Source organism: Lytechinus pictus, chromosome 15, assembly GCF_037042905.1.
Source record: "Lytechinus pictus isolate F3 Inbred chromosome 15, Lp3.0, whole genome shotgun sequence".
NCBI classification, from domain to species: domain Eukaryota; kingdom Metazoa; phylum Echinodermata; class Echinoidea; order Temnopleuroida; family Toxopneustidae; genus Lytechinus; species Lytechinus pictus.
In genome coordinates, this window is record NC_087259.1 from 23,149,677 (window position 1) to 23,161,509 (window position 11,833).

At 37.0% G+C, this 11,833-nt stretch overlaps 1 protein-coding gene across 1 annotated transcript; it reads left to right on the plus strand.

Annotated features, from left to right (window-relative positions):
• Positions 1 to 251: 251 nt before the first annotated feature.
• On the plus strand, positions 252 to 9,380 carry LOC129277189 (uncharacterized). The gene is made up of 6 exons (XM_064110040.1): positions 252 to 412; positions 1,604 to 1,719; positions 2,420 to 2,642; positions 3,654 to 3,797; positions 4,755 to 4,886; positions 8,923 to 9,380. The coding sequence occupies exons 1-6, from the start codon at positions 361 to 363 to the stop codon at positions 9,378 to 9,380; spliced, it is 1,125 nt and encodes a 374-aa protein (XP_063966110.1). The 5' UTR covers positions 252 to 360.
• Positions 9,381 to 11,833: the final 2,453 nt, after the last annotated feature.

Consider the following 11,833-nt stretch of genomic DNA (forward strand, 5'->3'; position numbering starts at 1 on the left):
GTAATGCACTTATGATCATTACTTTGTATTTGAAATGTTTTTAACTGATCGGATCCGGTTAATTTTACATTCCTACTTCAAACAACGACTACAGCATAATCACTCAAGGACCATTTTACGATAGATCAATAATTTTATCATTCGCCTTAACCCAGTTCTCTATAAGCAAAGAGGTATTACTATACCAGGTTAAACTTTTGGATTTTTGAAATACGATTCCGGCTTCCTCATTTATCATGTTTATAGTCCATAAAAAATGTTCGACGATGAATGCTAAGCCTTGTGTTACGGGCCACCGTTGCAACGAACGCAGAGGAGAAATCGAATTCTTTGTAGTGCATTAAGCTTTCTGATTTCAAGATGATGGTACCATTGTCTCCAAGCTCTCGTTTATTCTTCCTCTTTGTTTTAGGTAAATACAACTCTTTATTCTTCTTTATTCACTGTGAATAGAACTTGCTTTGCTTCTTCGACTTCACTTGAGATTTTAAAAACTGCTTAGACTTATTTCTACTTGTTTGCATAATATTTGATGTAACTTTTTTTCTTTTTTAGGGAAATATATGGACATTCTTATGCCTGTTTATTGAAGGTGTTTATAAGCTTTTCGTATAATTATAGCTGTTCTCGAGTTTTCACACTTCGCCTTTTCTGTCATATTCATTGATAAATGGGCTTAGACTGACCCTGTTCCAGTAATGTTCCTCATTGTGCTTGCATCATCTACTCCTTAACATTTCTGTCTTGTCGTTAAAAATGTTTTATTTTTTGCTTTAACCAAGGAAATATCCGACTTATAGCTTACATTTTCTCTGGTTGAAAGGTTGAAATGAATTCGACTTGTGAATAATTGATAACTATAACAACTATTTACATCTTAAAGCGAAATGATTGAAGATGGGGGGTGGGGAGGTATATAGCCTTTCTCTTTCAAAACATTATGAACTCCTTTTAGACGCATGTTTAGAGGGATGCTCCAGGCTGAAAATAATATGATTTAAACAGATGAAGATAAATTGGACAAACAAAACACTGAAAATTTGATCAAAATCGGACAAGGAATAACAAAGTTATGGCATTTTAAAGATTTGCATTTTCCGGTAAAACAGTTCTAGGCATGTCTTAATGAATATTCAATGAGCAACTTGATGATGTCATATCCCCACTTGTTCTTTTGTATTTTATTACATGAAAATAGGTTTATTCAAATTTTTTGACCAAGAACTGACAAAAATTGGATTGACAACTGATTTAGTGCATTAGATATTCAATGCTGCAACTTATTTCATTGTAAAGGAGACACATTATTTACACACATGAAAACAATTGTGATTTCATGTAATAACATGAGAAAAGGGAAAGTGGGGATGTGACATCATCATCAAACCTAATGAATATTCATGAAGACTTTTTTTCACAAACTATTGCTAAAATTTAAAATTAAATAACTTTGTTTTTTGTTATCCAATTTTGATGAAATTTTCAGCATTTTGCTTTGTGAATTCTACTCTATTTATTTAGATGTAAATATTTTCAGCCGGGAGTACCCCTTTTACGATCCATATACAAAAATGTGACTGAATATTGATTAATTTTCTTACAGGGATCAACGTCTGTTGGAGCATCAAATCGACGAGAATTAATTCGCCAAATTATCCCTCTCCATACCCCTCCGATGACATTCAACAGTGGACTGTTGTAACTCCAGCAGGGAATCAAGTACATCTTCTTATTCTATCAATGATGACAGTGATATACTGATGATGATGATGATGATGGTTATGAAGATGAATAGGGTAGAAGGGGTGGAAGGAGAAGAACGGGAGGAGAAAAGGGAGAAGAGGGAGGAGGAGGAGGAGGAAGAGGGGGTCAATGAGAAAACTTAGGACGATGGTGATGGTGGAGAATATTATTTTTATTTATTAAAATAGTTTAAAAAAATGAAATTGTATATGATTAAAACCATTGGTTGTGCTGCTGTTCGTGCTTCTAATTGAATTGAAATGAATTGAATAACTTTATAATTGTCCATAAAGAAAATATTTTTTCTTCTGGTTTACACACATGTCGATATAATGTACAATGTATATCATGTATACACAGAACAAAACAAAAAATGGTGATAACATGTCAACCTAAGGAATATAAGATATACAAGGTGTAAGATTCACGTAAAATTTACGATACACAGTTATTTGAATTACAAGTCCAAGTTAAGGCCTGGCTTAAGAATTGTTCATAAAAAAATTATACATGTATTTGGTTATAGTTATATAGGGACATAATGGTGGTGATAGTGGTGGTGGCGGTGGTGATTTTGATGAAAATGAGGATGATTATGATGATAATGGTGATGGCAACTACCTAATGATAAGATAGAAGAAACAGAAATTTCCTGATTTTGATTTTTCATACTTAGACGTTGATAATCGTCAATGAGTTAAACATTGAGGAACCATGGGATACCCTGACCATAACCCACACGTCTCCAGCACTCCCGGTGCCTTTCACATCGCACCTCCGCACGGGTGTAAAAGGCTTCCTATTCAAAGATGACGGCATCACCAACATTTCGTTCTGCAGCGACACAAGACGTGAACTCACAGGGTTTGATCTGGAAGTTATCACAATGGACATCACAGGTGATTAACCATTGTTTGATATGTTTGATATGGAGTACAATTAAGATGATTTTCTAAAAGAATAATCAAATAGAAAAATCTACCGGGCGAAATTTAACCAAAATTAAATGAAATGGTAAAAATTTGATTTTTACAGTATATAATTAAAATGTAAACTTTAATAGTTTGAAAAAAAAATCTATAAGAGTTGGCTAATAATAATTTTTATATATATATTTTTTTCTATTACAACTCCCTTTACAAATATCGTACATCTATGTCGTTTCGCTGATGAGGAATTTTCCGCACCGCGATGCAGAAAGAATTCAAGAGCACAGCAAATGTGTTAAAATGCCCGTCCAAATTAATGACAAAGAACAACCTGGAGGTCTTGGTCGAATATTGGTGAACCGAAATAGCAATTTCATCCTATATACGTTTCGGAGCTGACGAAAAATTGCAAATATGTCGTTTGTTCAGAGTCCAGTACGAAACTGGTGTTTTGATCCACCAATTTTCGAAAAAAAAATCTAGGTTGCTCTTTGTCACGAAGGGCCTGTTTTCCATGTCCTTGACTACGTCTTGCGTCCTAGAGCGGAAACTCCCTAAAATAATCTGGAGCATGACTGTACTTATCAATCTATAGGGAGAGCACCATCACCTGATTTTCTAAAACCTTCTTTTTATAGCACTTTTGACAAAAAAATCCACTCAAGTGTGAATTGAATTCTGAAGGGGGCAGTGGAAAACAGCACAAACTGCAGCAGCAGAAAACATATCATACAAACAAGAAAACACCGCAACTCGATCATAATCTGTTCGATCTCTTAGCTCGCTCGTTTCCACAGTCACTTGATCATTTTGTAAGGGACCTTGCCAAAACAAAATAATCACCTACATCTGGGGGCCTACATATTGTTTTTATTTTTTACGTGTGCGGTCATTGTTTTAATCTTTCCCGCGTGCGGTCATACACGCAGTAATCTTTACCCGTTACATTTACTAACATTCTGTATAAATTCTTACACTTAGACCAAGGTGATGTCGCCGTGACGGAGAGAGCGGGAAATCTATCTCACTGGTGTTCGACCGAGCATCATCAGTTCATAGCATCCGACGCACAGTGCAATGGAGTATTTGAGTGCGCTAACTACACAGACGACGCAGAATGCTTCGGTGAGTCACGTGCACTTCACATATTGACCAATCAAAATTGTCTGTGAAAATAGTGGCGCGTAGTAATGATAACGAACATTCATACCTTGTGCGAACGTTATGTTCGCTTATGTTCGCTTCGTTATGTGTTTGTCTTCATAAATCTATTAAATAAAAGAAGCTTAATGGTGCTCGATGACTGGGCGTTGTGGCGTGCGCCTGTCATCCAAGCTATGTGGGGGAAGTTACAAATTGATGCAGAGGTTCGAGCCCTGGTCACGTCTTTCGGATGGTGACGCTAAAGGTCGGTCCCAGATGTAAATAATCATATCTGATTGATACACGTCTGACAAAACTCAATTACACACACACTCGATCGGTGTACCCATGACCCTCTGGTTTTGCGACCAATTGAAAAATTTATCTCCCCAAAAACGATTCTCATTGGGTTTGTTTAAACCATACTAGTATGCCTTGAAACGATTATGTTTATTGGACATTGTGGTTTTGCGATTGACCACAAAAACGTGACCCTTATTTGTTTAATCTACAGGTCGGGTACTAAACAATGTGAAAACTATTGACATTCTGAACCAAAAAAAGTTTTTCATCTGTCTTCATTCTTCTGAAAAATATGTATATTTAAAATCATACTTGACCGTTTAAAAACAGATATAAAGTCCGAATAAATAAAAAATATCTACGTGTTTTCCGTTGTTCATATAATTTATTTATTAGATTTTGTAACAAAACTTAAAGCTAAATTTTTAAAGGTCCATTACCATATTAACCCATTTTAATGTCGTCAGTTTCACGTTTTGTTTAAAGTCTTCTTTTATTTACTCTCTGCTCATGGTGTTCGTCCGATATCGTTAAGACCGTTCAGCAAATCGTCTCTTTAAAAGTTTAGCAAATAAATAAGCTTTTTGTTAAACTTTTTAACTTTTAACCGATAAATTTAAACTCCCGCTTTTATAGATGAAGAGTTTGGCAGGGAATGTGGACCAGGCTTTCACCAGTGCATGACTTCACCCGAGTTGTGTGTCTCACAAGAAAGGGTTTGCGACGGTTGGAATGACTGCCCCTTGGGAGACGACGAAGAAAATTGTGGTAAGAACTTCGATGTCATTGACTACGGTATCAACATACGTCATCGATGACGGTTGTATTACTCTTGCATTCATGCCAATAACGGGGGTGGAGATGGAAATGTTGGAAGTGATGTGGTTAGTAATGAAGTAAATGGAGATTAGAATGATAACGACACGAATGATGATGATGATCGATGACGATCGTGACGATGTTAGTGAAGACGATAGTAGTATAAGAACGTCTCCAGCGTCATGACGTATATAATATTACGTAACCCTCATGAATATTAATGAGGGTCGTGAATACATAATGAGGGGTCTTGGGCGTCATGACGTCATCCGAGCCCTAGCCTTAACCCTAGCCATAACCCTAACCGTTAGAGTACCAGCAACTGTAACCCTACCGAAACCCTAACTCTAAATGTACCAGCAACCCTAACCCTACCCCCAAACCATAATCCATCGATGTCACTGACGTCAGTCAGTGACATATGGACGACATCGATAAGGACATCGTTGGATTGCAACAGGGAAGTGCAATGGAAGGGGTAGGAACACGATATGACATGAAATGGGTGGGGGTATAACAATAGGATAAAATACAAGGGGAGTTCTATGACATCATACTCGATATAGTCATCCATGACATCGTTGGATTGCGACAGGGGAGTGTAGAACGTGATGGGACATGAAATGGAGGGGTCAACAATAGGTCAAAAAACAAGGAAACCTCTATAAAGGGTGGAGGAAAACCGTCATTCGTCATTATTGCGACGAAGAAGGAGTAACACTCAAAAACTGGGACCGTCTACATACAACATGTGTAATACAACCGCAAAACGCCGACGATACCGAATGGTGTCAAGAATTTCAGAAACAAGTGGAAAAGGCGGACTTGCTCATGGTCATCGAATATCTGGCCATTATCGAGATTTTCAAAGACATGAACAAATATCCCAAGACATGGGTGGAAGAATTGATCAAAGAAAATCCTCAGATGAAAGTACGGCAATCGTTGGAGTGCTTGGACCCTCAAGTTGGTCAAATTTTACCCCCACATAGCGAGAGTGATGTGGCTGAGACGAGAGCTGATGGACCCGTACCTCGTCACAGAGTATGGGTTGTCTATAGCGTCATAACTTTATTATTTGTTTTATGAATATGAATTATGACATATGTAAATTCATAACGTGTATGAAACATGGACATGACGTCATAATTATGCATAAATTATGAATAAATTAAGATTAAAGCTATCGTGACGTCATACCGATGATGTAGTGGTCCCAAACTTTGCTTGGTTTAGAGCCCTTGGTTGTTTGCTCTCTATATTAAGCAGCTATAGGCTTGGATTTGATTCTCAATGTTTACCTCGTTGGGTTTCATGCGAATGCATATATGGCCAGTATCGTCGTCACTACCCATCAATGATCGATTTTCTGTATGATAGGACTAGAATGGCGAAAAACAATGGGGGAAGTTGTAAAGAGTGGAGAAAAATAACAATTTATTCGTCAGTTTCGTCATTTGGTTATTTTCATAATTTTGATAATTTTGTCATTTCGTCATTATTTGTTGTTCTGTCATTTGTCAATCGGTCAATTATTCATTTTCTCGTGCTGCCATTTCGTCATTCCATCCTTTAGTGGGAATAGGGTGGGAAAGGGGAGGATCGATCGGCAAGGGAGGAGCCCTGAGGGACAAGTATCCATCTTTTCATCATTGTACAATTCGTCATTTTCATGCCATCGTTTTTTATTTTTTCTCTCGTTTTGTCATTTTGATAATTCGGCCATTCGGTAATTATTCTACCATTTGTCGATCGTTCATTAATTTATTTCTCGTTCAGCCATTCGGTTATTTCGCCGATTTATCATTTTCTTCCTTACGTTATACGCTGTTCTGCTTTTTAACAGTTTCCTAAAGAAATTGTTCATTGAAAATCAAGAAACATATGCATCACTTTTTTTCTACTTTGTTTAATCTGTCTATCATCATTGTACAATTCGTCATTTTAATGTCATCCTGTTTGTGTTATTTCCATGCCATCGTTTTTATTTTTTCTCTCGTTTTGTCATTTTGATAATTGTCGATCAGTCAATTGTTCATTTTCTCCTTCTGTCATTCGGTCATTTCGTGGTTTTGTCATTTTCTTCCTTACGTTACGTCGTTGTTTCGTTACTAATAGTTTCCAAAAGAAATGGTTTCATTGGATATCAAGAAAGATATAAGAGAACAAACAAAATAGATGGTCATCGTGCGTATACACAATGATTGTTCATCTTCTACTCCCTCCTATACTTGTCAGATGATTCATAACAATTATTATAATGTTATATTATTGGGAGAAATATATCCCCCACCCCGCGATTGACACCCATGTCAACGATTCAACCAAAACAATATTGCTGCCTAAGTTCTTATACCCCCGAAACCTTCATTAATTATGGTCATGACACCATTTCCTCATTATTTCATTTTATCATTTAGTCATTTGGGCATTGTTATTTAATTCAATTTTTATTCCGTCCTTCAATTCTCTCATCATTTGACCACTTTCACCATTTTTGTTTTCATTTCCTCATATCACCAGTCATCCGTTATTAGTTAATCGGTCAATTTATCCTATGGTCATTCCGTAATCATGGTAATTTCGATAATAACTCGTGTCGTTTCGTCATATTTCGATGTCACTGTTTTCCCATCTTCTCCTTTCATAATTTTGTCACACTCATATTTTTCTTTCCGTAATTTCGCAATCACATATTGTAAATTATTCCTATTGCCAATCGGAATTCTGGTTGTTCTCGTCATTTTTTTATAATTCTGTCGTTCAAATCGGCGTCAACGGCGTTTAGTAATTGCCGCTCCTTGAGTCGGCAACGGCGTTATGCACTTCAGTATTGCAACGTTGTAATGTTACTTGCATGCGACATCATGGTCAAAATTGCAAACACTACAAAAAGAACAGATTCAGCCATTTCTTTTCATTTTGCGAGCTAGGAGCCATCAAGTCAACAGGATGAATAACCTCGATATATCAAAACGCTATGGCTGTTCACTATGCCATAGAACGTATAGTCGTAAATATGACATGAAAAGGCATCAACAAAATGCACACCCTGAAATGGAAAATGGTTATGATTATGCTGAAAATGAATACGAGGATGAAGATTCCAAAAACGAGGACAGTCATAGTGATGACGGGGGAGTAGAAACGAGTCATTCAGAAAGAGATGATGATACAGAGGACGACGAATCTTCTAATTCAGAGACACCTGACATGGGCTGCGTTTATGCGACCTCAAGCCAGAATCATGATTTGAATCATGATTTGAATCATGATTCAAAACACAAACATGAATCACGATGTCACAGAATCAGCGTTTAGACGACCTTCATTACAATGCTGTTTCTCCTCAGATTCGGGCCAATCCAGTGCGCATCACTAGTGCGCAGTTTGACAGAGGAAGTTTTTCGCACGTGTTTCGGCTCTCGAAAAATCTTTTGCTTCCAGAATTCAGTCTATACCTAATTTTGTTTACTTCTATAGGGTCCATATGCTTCTATTCATCTTGTTAGTTTATCCAAAATGGTGTTCGGAAGTGAATTTCAGCGTAGATCCAATTTAATATTAACACTCTATACTCAACAACAACTGAGATCATTGTCTGTCCAGTTAATTCATTCACTAGAACTTGAAGTTGAAGACATGACCAAAAAATGAAAAGTAGTGGACGATGCGATGACCAACACAGAACTTGAACATGACAAGAAATGCATGCAGAGTAACCATGTACATACAGTGAGCATATAGAGAGCCTTGAGCTTGGCAAGAGTCAAACCGAAAGTAGCCCGACACAGTGAGGTCATATAATCATGATTCAAATCACGATATCGTTTATTCGAACATTTTCATACGTGATTCTGTAGAAACGTCTTTCCAAACGCCCCTTTTTTCGTAGTTCATGTTTGTGATTCTAATCATGATTATATTCAATTTCGACTAAACGCAATCGTGATTCTGCAGAATCGTGATTTGAATCATGATTCAGATCATGATTCTAGGGTGAAAAAGTGGCGGATAAACGCACCCATGGACGACCCAGCAGACAACCTAGCTTATCAAGAATGGTACGCAGAGGCGATGGCAGCTACCGAGCAATTGAGGAATGAAAAGCACGACAAATACATCTCTAATGGAATGAGTGATGAAGAAGCCAAAGAAAAGGCTCATGTGAAAGTTCTGTGGGCCGTCAAACGGATCTTTTTCGACCGCTATTCTAATTTTTTGCGACAAACTTTGTACCTCGAAGAGGACGACACGAATCAGGAAATAATTTCTGATCTCTCGGAAAAAGTAGAAAGTGGCATGAACGTTCGAAAAGCAGTACAACGAGTCTTAGCAAGACAAGGAACCAAGTTCGATGGATTATTCCGATATCAAGCTGAAGAGGATGATGATGATAATGATGATGATGAGATGGAAGGAACCGAAGAAATTCATAACTAAAATACTGCATTGATTGATTTAGTACGGAATCTATATATTGAGTCCGTTCTTAGGGTGGAAAGAAATAATGCATATTCATTAAATCAACTGACACGAGTCTAAAACCCTTTAAAAATACCATTCTATATGTGATTACCCTGTGTTCTGTGTAATAAAAATAAATTAGAATAAGTTTATCCCAGATTTCTGTTTTTTTAGTGTGTGTGGGTTGTATGTGTTTCATAATTTCTTCATAATATTTGGCCAGCTTTACACATGGTGCTTTACCATAATAAAGAAACTTATATGGGATATCCTATATAGAGAGACAAATAATATACGTAGCAATTCATTATTAAACCATGTCTAGATGGAGTGGAAGGAAATACGATTTTGCAAATGATGACTGGTGATATGAGGAAATAAAAACAAAAATAGTGAAAGTGGTAAAATGATGAGAGGATTGAAGGACGGAATAAAAATTGAATTAAATAACAATGCCCAAATGACTAAATGATAAAATGAAATAATGAGGAAATGGTGTCATGACCATAATTAATGAAGGTTTCGGGGGTATAAGAACTTAGGCAGCAACATTGTTTTGGTTGAATCGTTGACATGGGTGTCAATCGCGGGGTGGGGGATATATTTCTCCCAATAATATAAAATTATAATAATTGTTATGAATCATCTGACAAGTATAGGAGGGAGTAGAAGATGAACAATCATTGTGTATACGCACGATGACCATCTATTTTGTTTGTTCTCTTATATCTTTCTTGATATCCAATGAAACCATTTCTTTTGGAAACTGTTAGTAACGAAACAACGACGTAACGTAAGGAAGAAAATGACAAAACCACGAAATGACCGAATGACAGAAGGAGAAAATGAACAATTGACTGATCGACAATTATCAAAATGACAAAACGAGAGAAAAAATAAAAACGATGGCATGGAAATAACACAAACAGGATGACATTAAAATGACGAATTGTACAATGATGATAGACAGATTAAACAAAGTAGAAAAAAATGATGCATATGTTTCTTGATTTTCAATGAACAATTTCTTTAGGAAACTGTTAAAAAGCAGAACAGCGTACAACGTAAGGAAGAAAATGATAAATCGGCGAAATAACCGAATGGCTGAACGAGAAATAAATTAATGAACGATCGACAAATGGTAGAATAATTACCGAATGGCCGAATTATCAAAATGACAAAACGAGAGAGAAAAAAAAAACGATGGCATGAAAATGACGAATTGTACAATGATGAAAAGATGGATACTTGTCCCTCAGGGCTCCTCCCTTGTCGATCGTTCCTCCCCTTTCCCACCCTATTCCCACTAAAGGATGGAATGACGAAATGGCAGCACGAGAAAATGAATAATTGACCGATTGACAAATGACAGAACAACAAATAATGACGAAATGACAAAATTATCAAAATTATGAAAATAACCAAATGACGAAACTGACGAATAAATTGTTATTTTTCTCCGCTCTTTACAACTTCCCCCATTGTTTTTCGCCATACTAGTCCTATCATACAGAAAATCGATCATTGATGGCTAGTGACGACGATACTGGCCATATATGCATTCGCATGAAACCCAACGAGGTAAACATTGAGAATCAAATCCAAGCCTATAGCTGCTTAATATAGAGAGCAAACAACCAAGGGCTCTAAACCAAGCAAAGTTTGGGACCACTACATCATCGGTATGACGTCACGATAGCTTTAATCTTAATTTATTCATAATTTATGCATAATTATGACGTCATGTCCATGTTTCATACACGTTATGAATTTACATATGTCATAATTCATATTCATAAAACAAATAATAAAGTTATGACGCTATAGACAACCCATACTCTGTGACGAGGTACGGGTCCATCAGCTCTCGTCTCAGCCACATCACTCTCGCTACGTGGGGGTAAAATTTGACCAACTTCTGAGGGTCCAAGCACTCCAACGATTGCCGTACTTTCATCTGAGGATTTTCTTTGATCAATTCTTCCACCCATGTCTTGGGATATTTGTTCATGTCTTTGAAAATCTCGATAATGGCCAGATATTCGATGACCATGAGCAAGTCCGCCTTTTCCACTTGTTTCTGAAATTCTTGACACCATTCGGTATCGTCGGCGTTTTGCGGTTGTATTACACATGTTGTATGTAGACGGTCCCAGTTTTTGAGTGTTACTCCTTCTTCGTCACAATAATGACGAATGACGGTTTTCCTCCACCCTTTATAGAGGTTTCCTTGTTTTTTGACCTATTGTTGACCCCTCCATTTCATGTCCCATCACGTTCTACACTCCCCTGTCGCAATCCAACGATGTCATGGATGACCAGAGCTGCCAACCACACTTGACCAAAAATCCTATTATTTCACCCCAAAAATCCTATTTTTAGGCAAAAAATCCTATTCATACCCGTCGTGTACTTTCCTACTATACATC

Excerpts from the sequence above, each read along its gene's own strand:
- LOC129277189 (XM_064110040.1), top strand. The coding sequence starts at position 361 with ATGATGGTACCATTGTCTCCAAGCTCTCGTTTATTCTTCCTCTTTGTT. Across the intron at positions 413-1,603 it reads ATTCTTCCTCTTTGTTTTAG|GGATCAACGTCTGTTGGAGC; the intron begins GTAAATACAACT and ends ATTTTCTTACAG. Across the intron at positions 3,798-4,754 it reads AGACGACGCAGAATGCTTCG|ATGAAGAGTTTGGCAGGGAA; the intron begins GTGAGTCACGTG and ends CCGCTTTTATAG.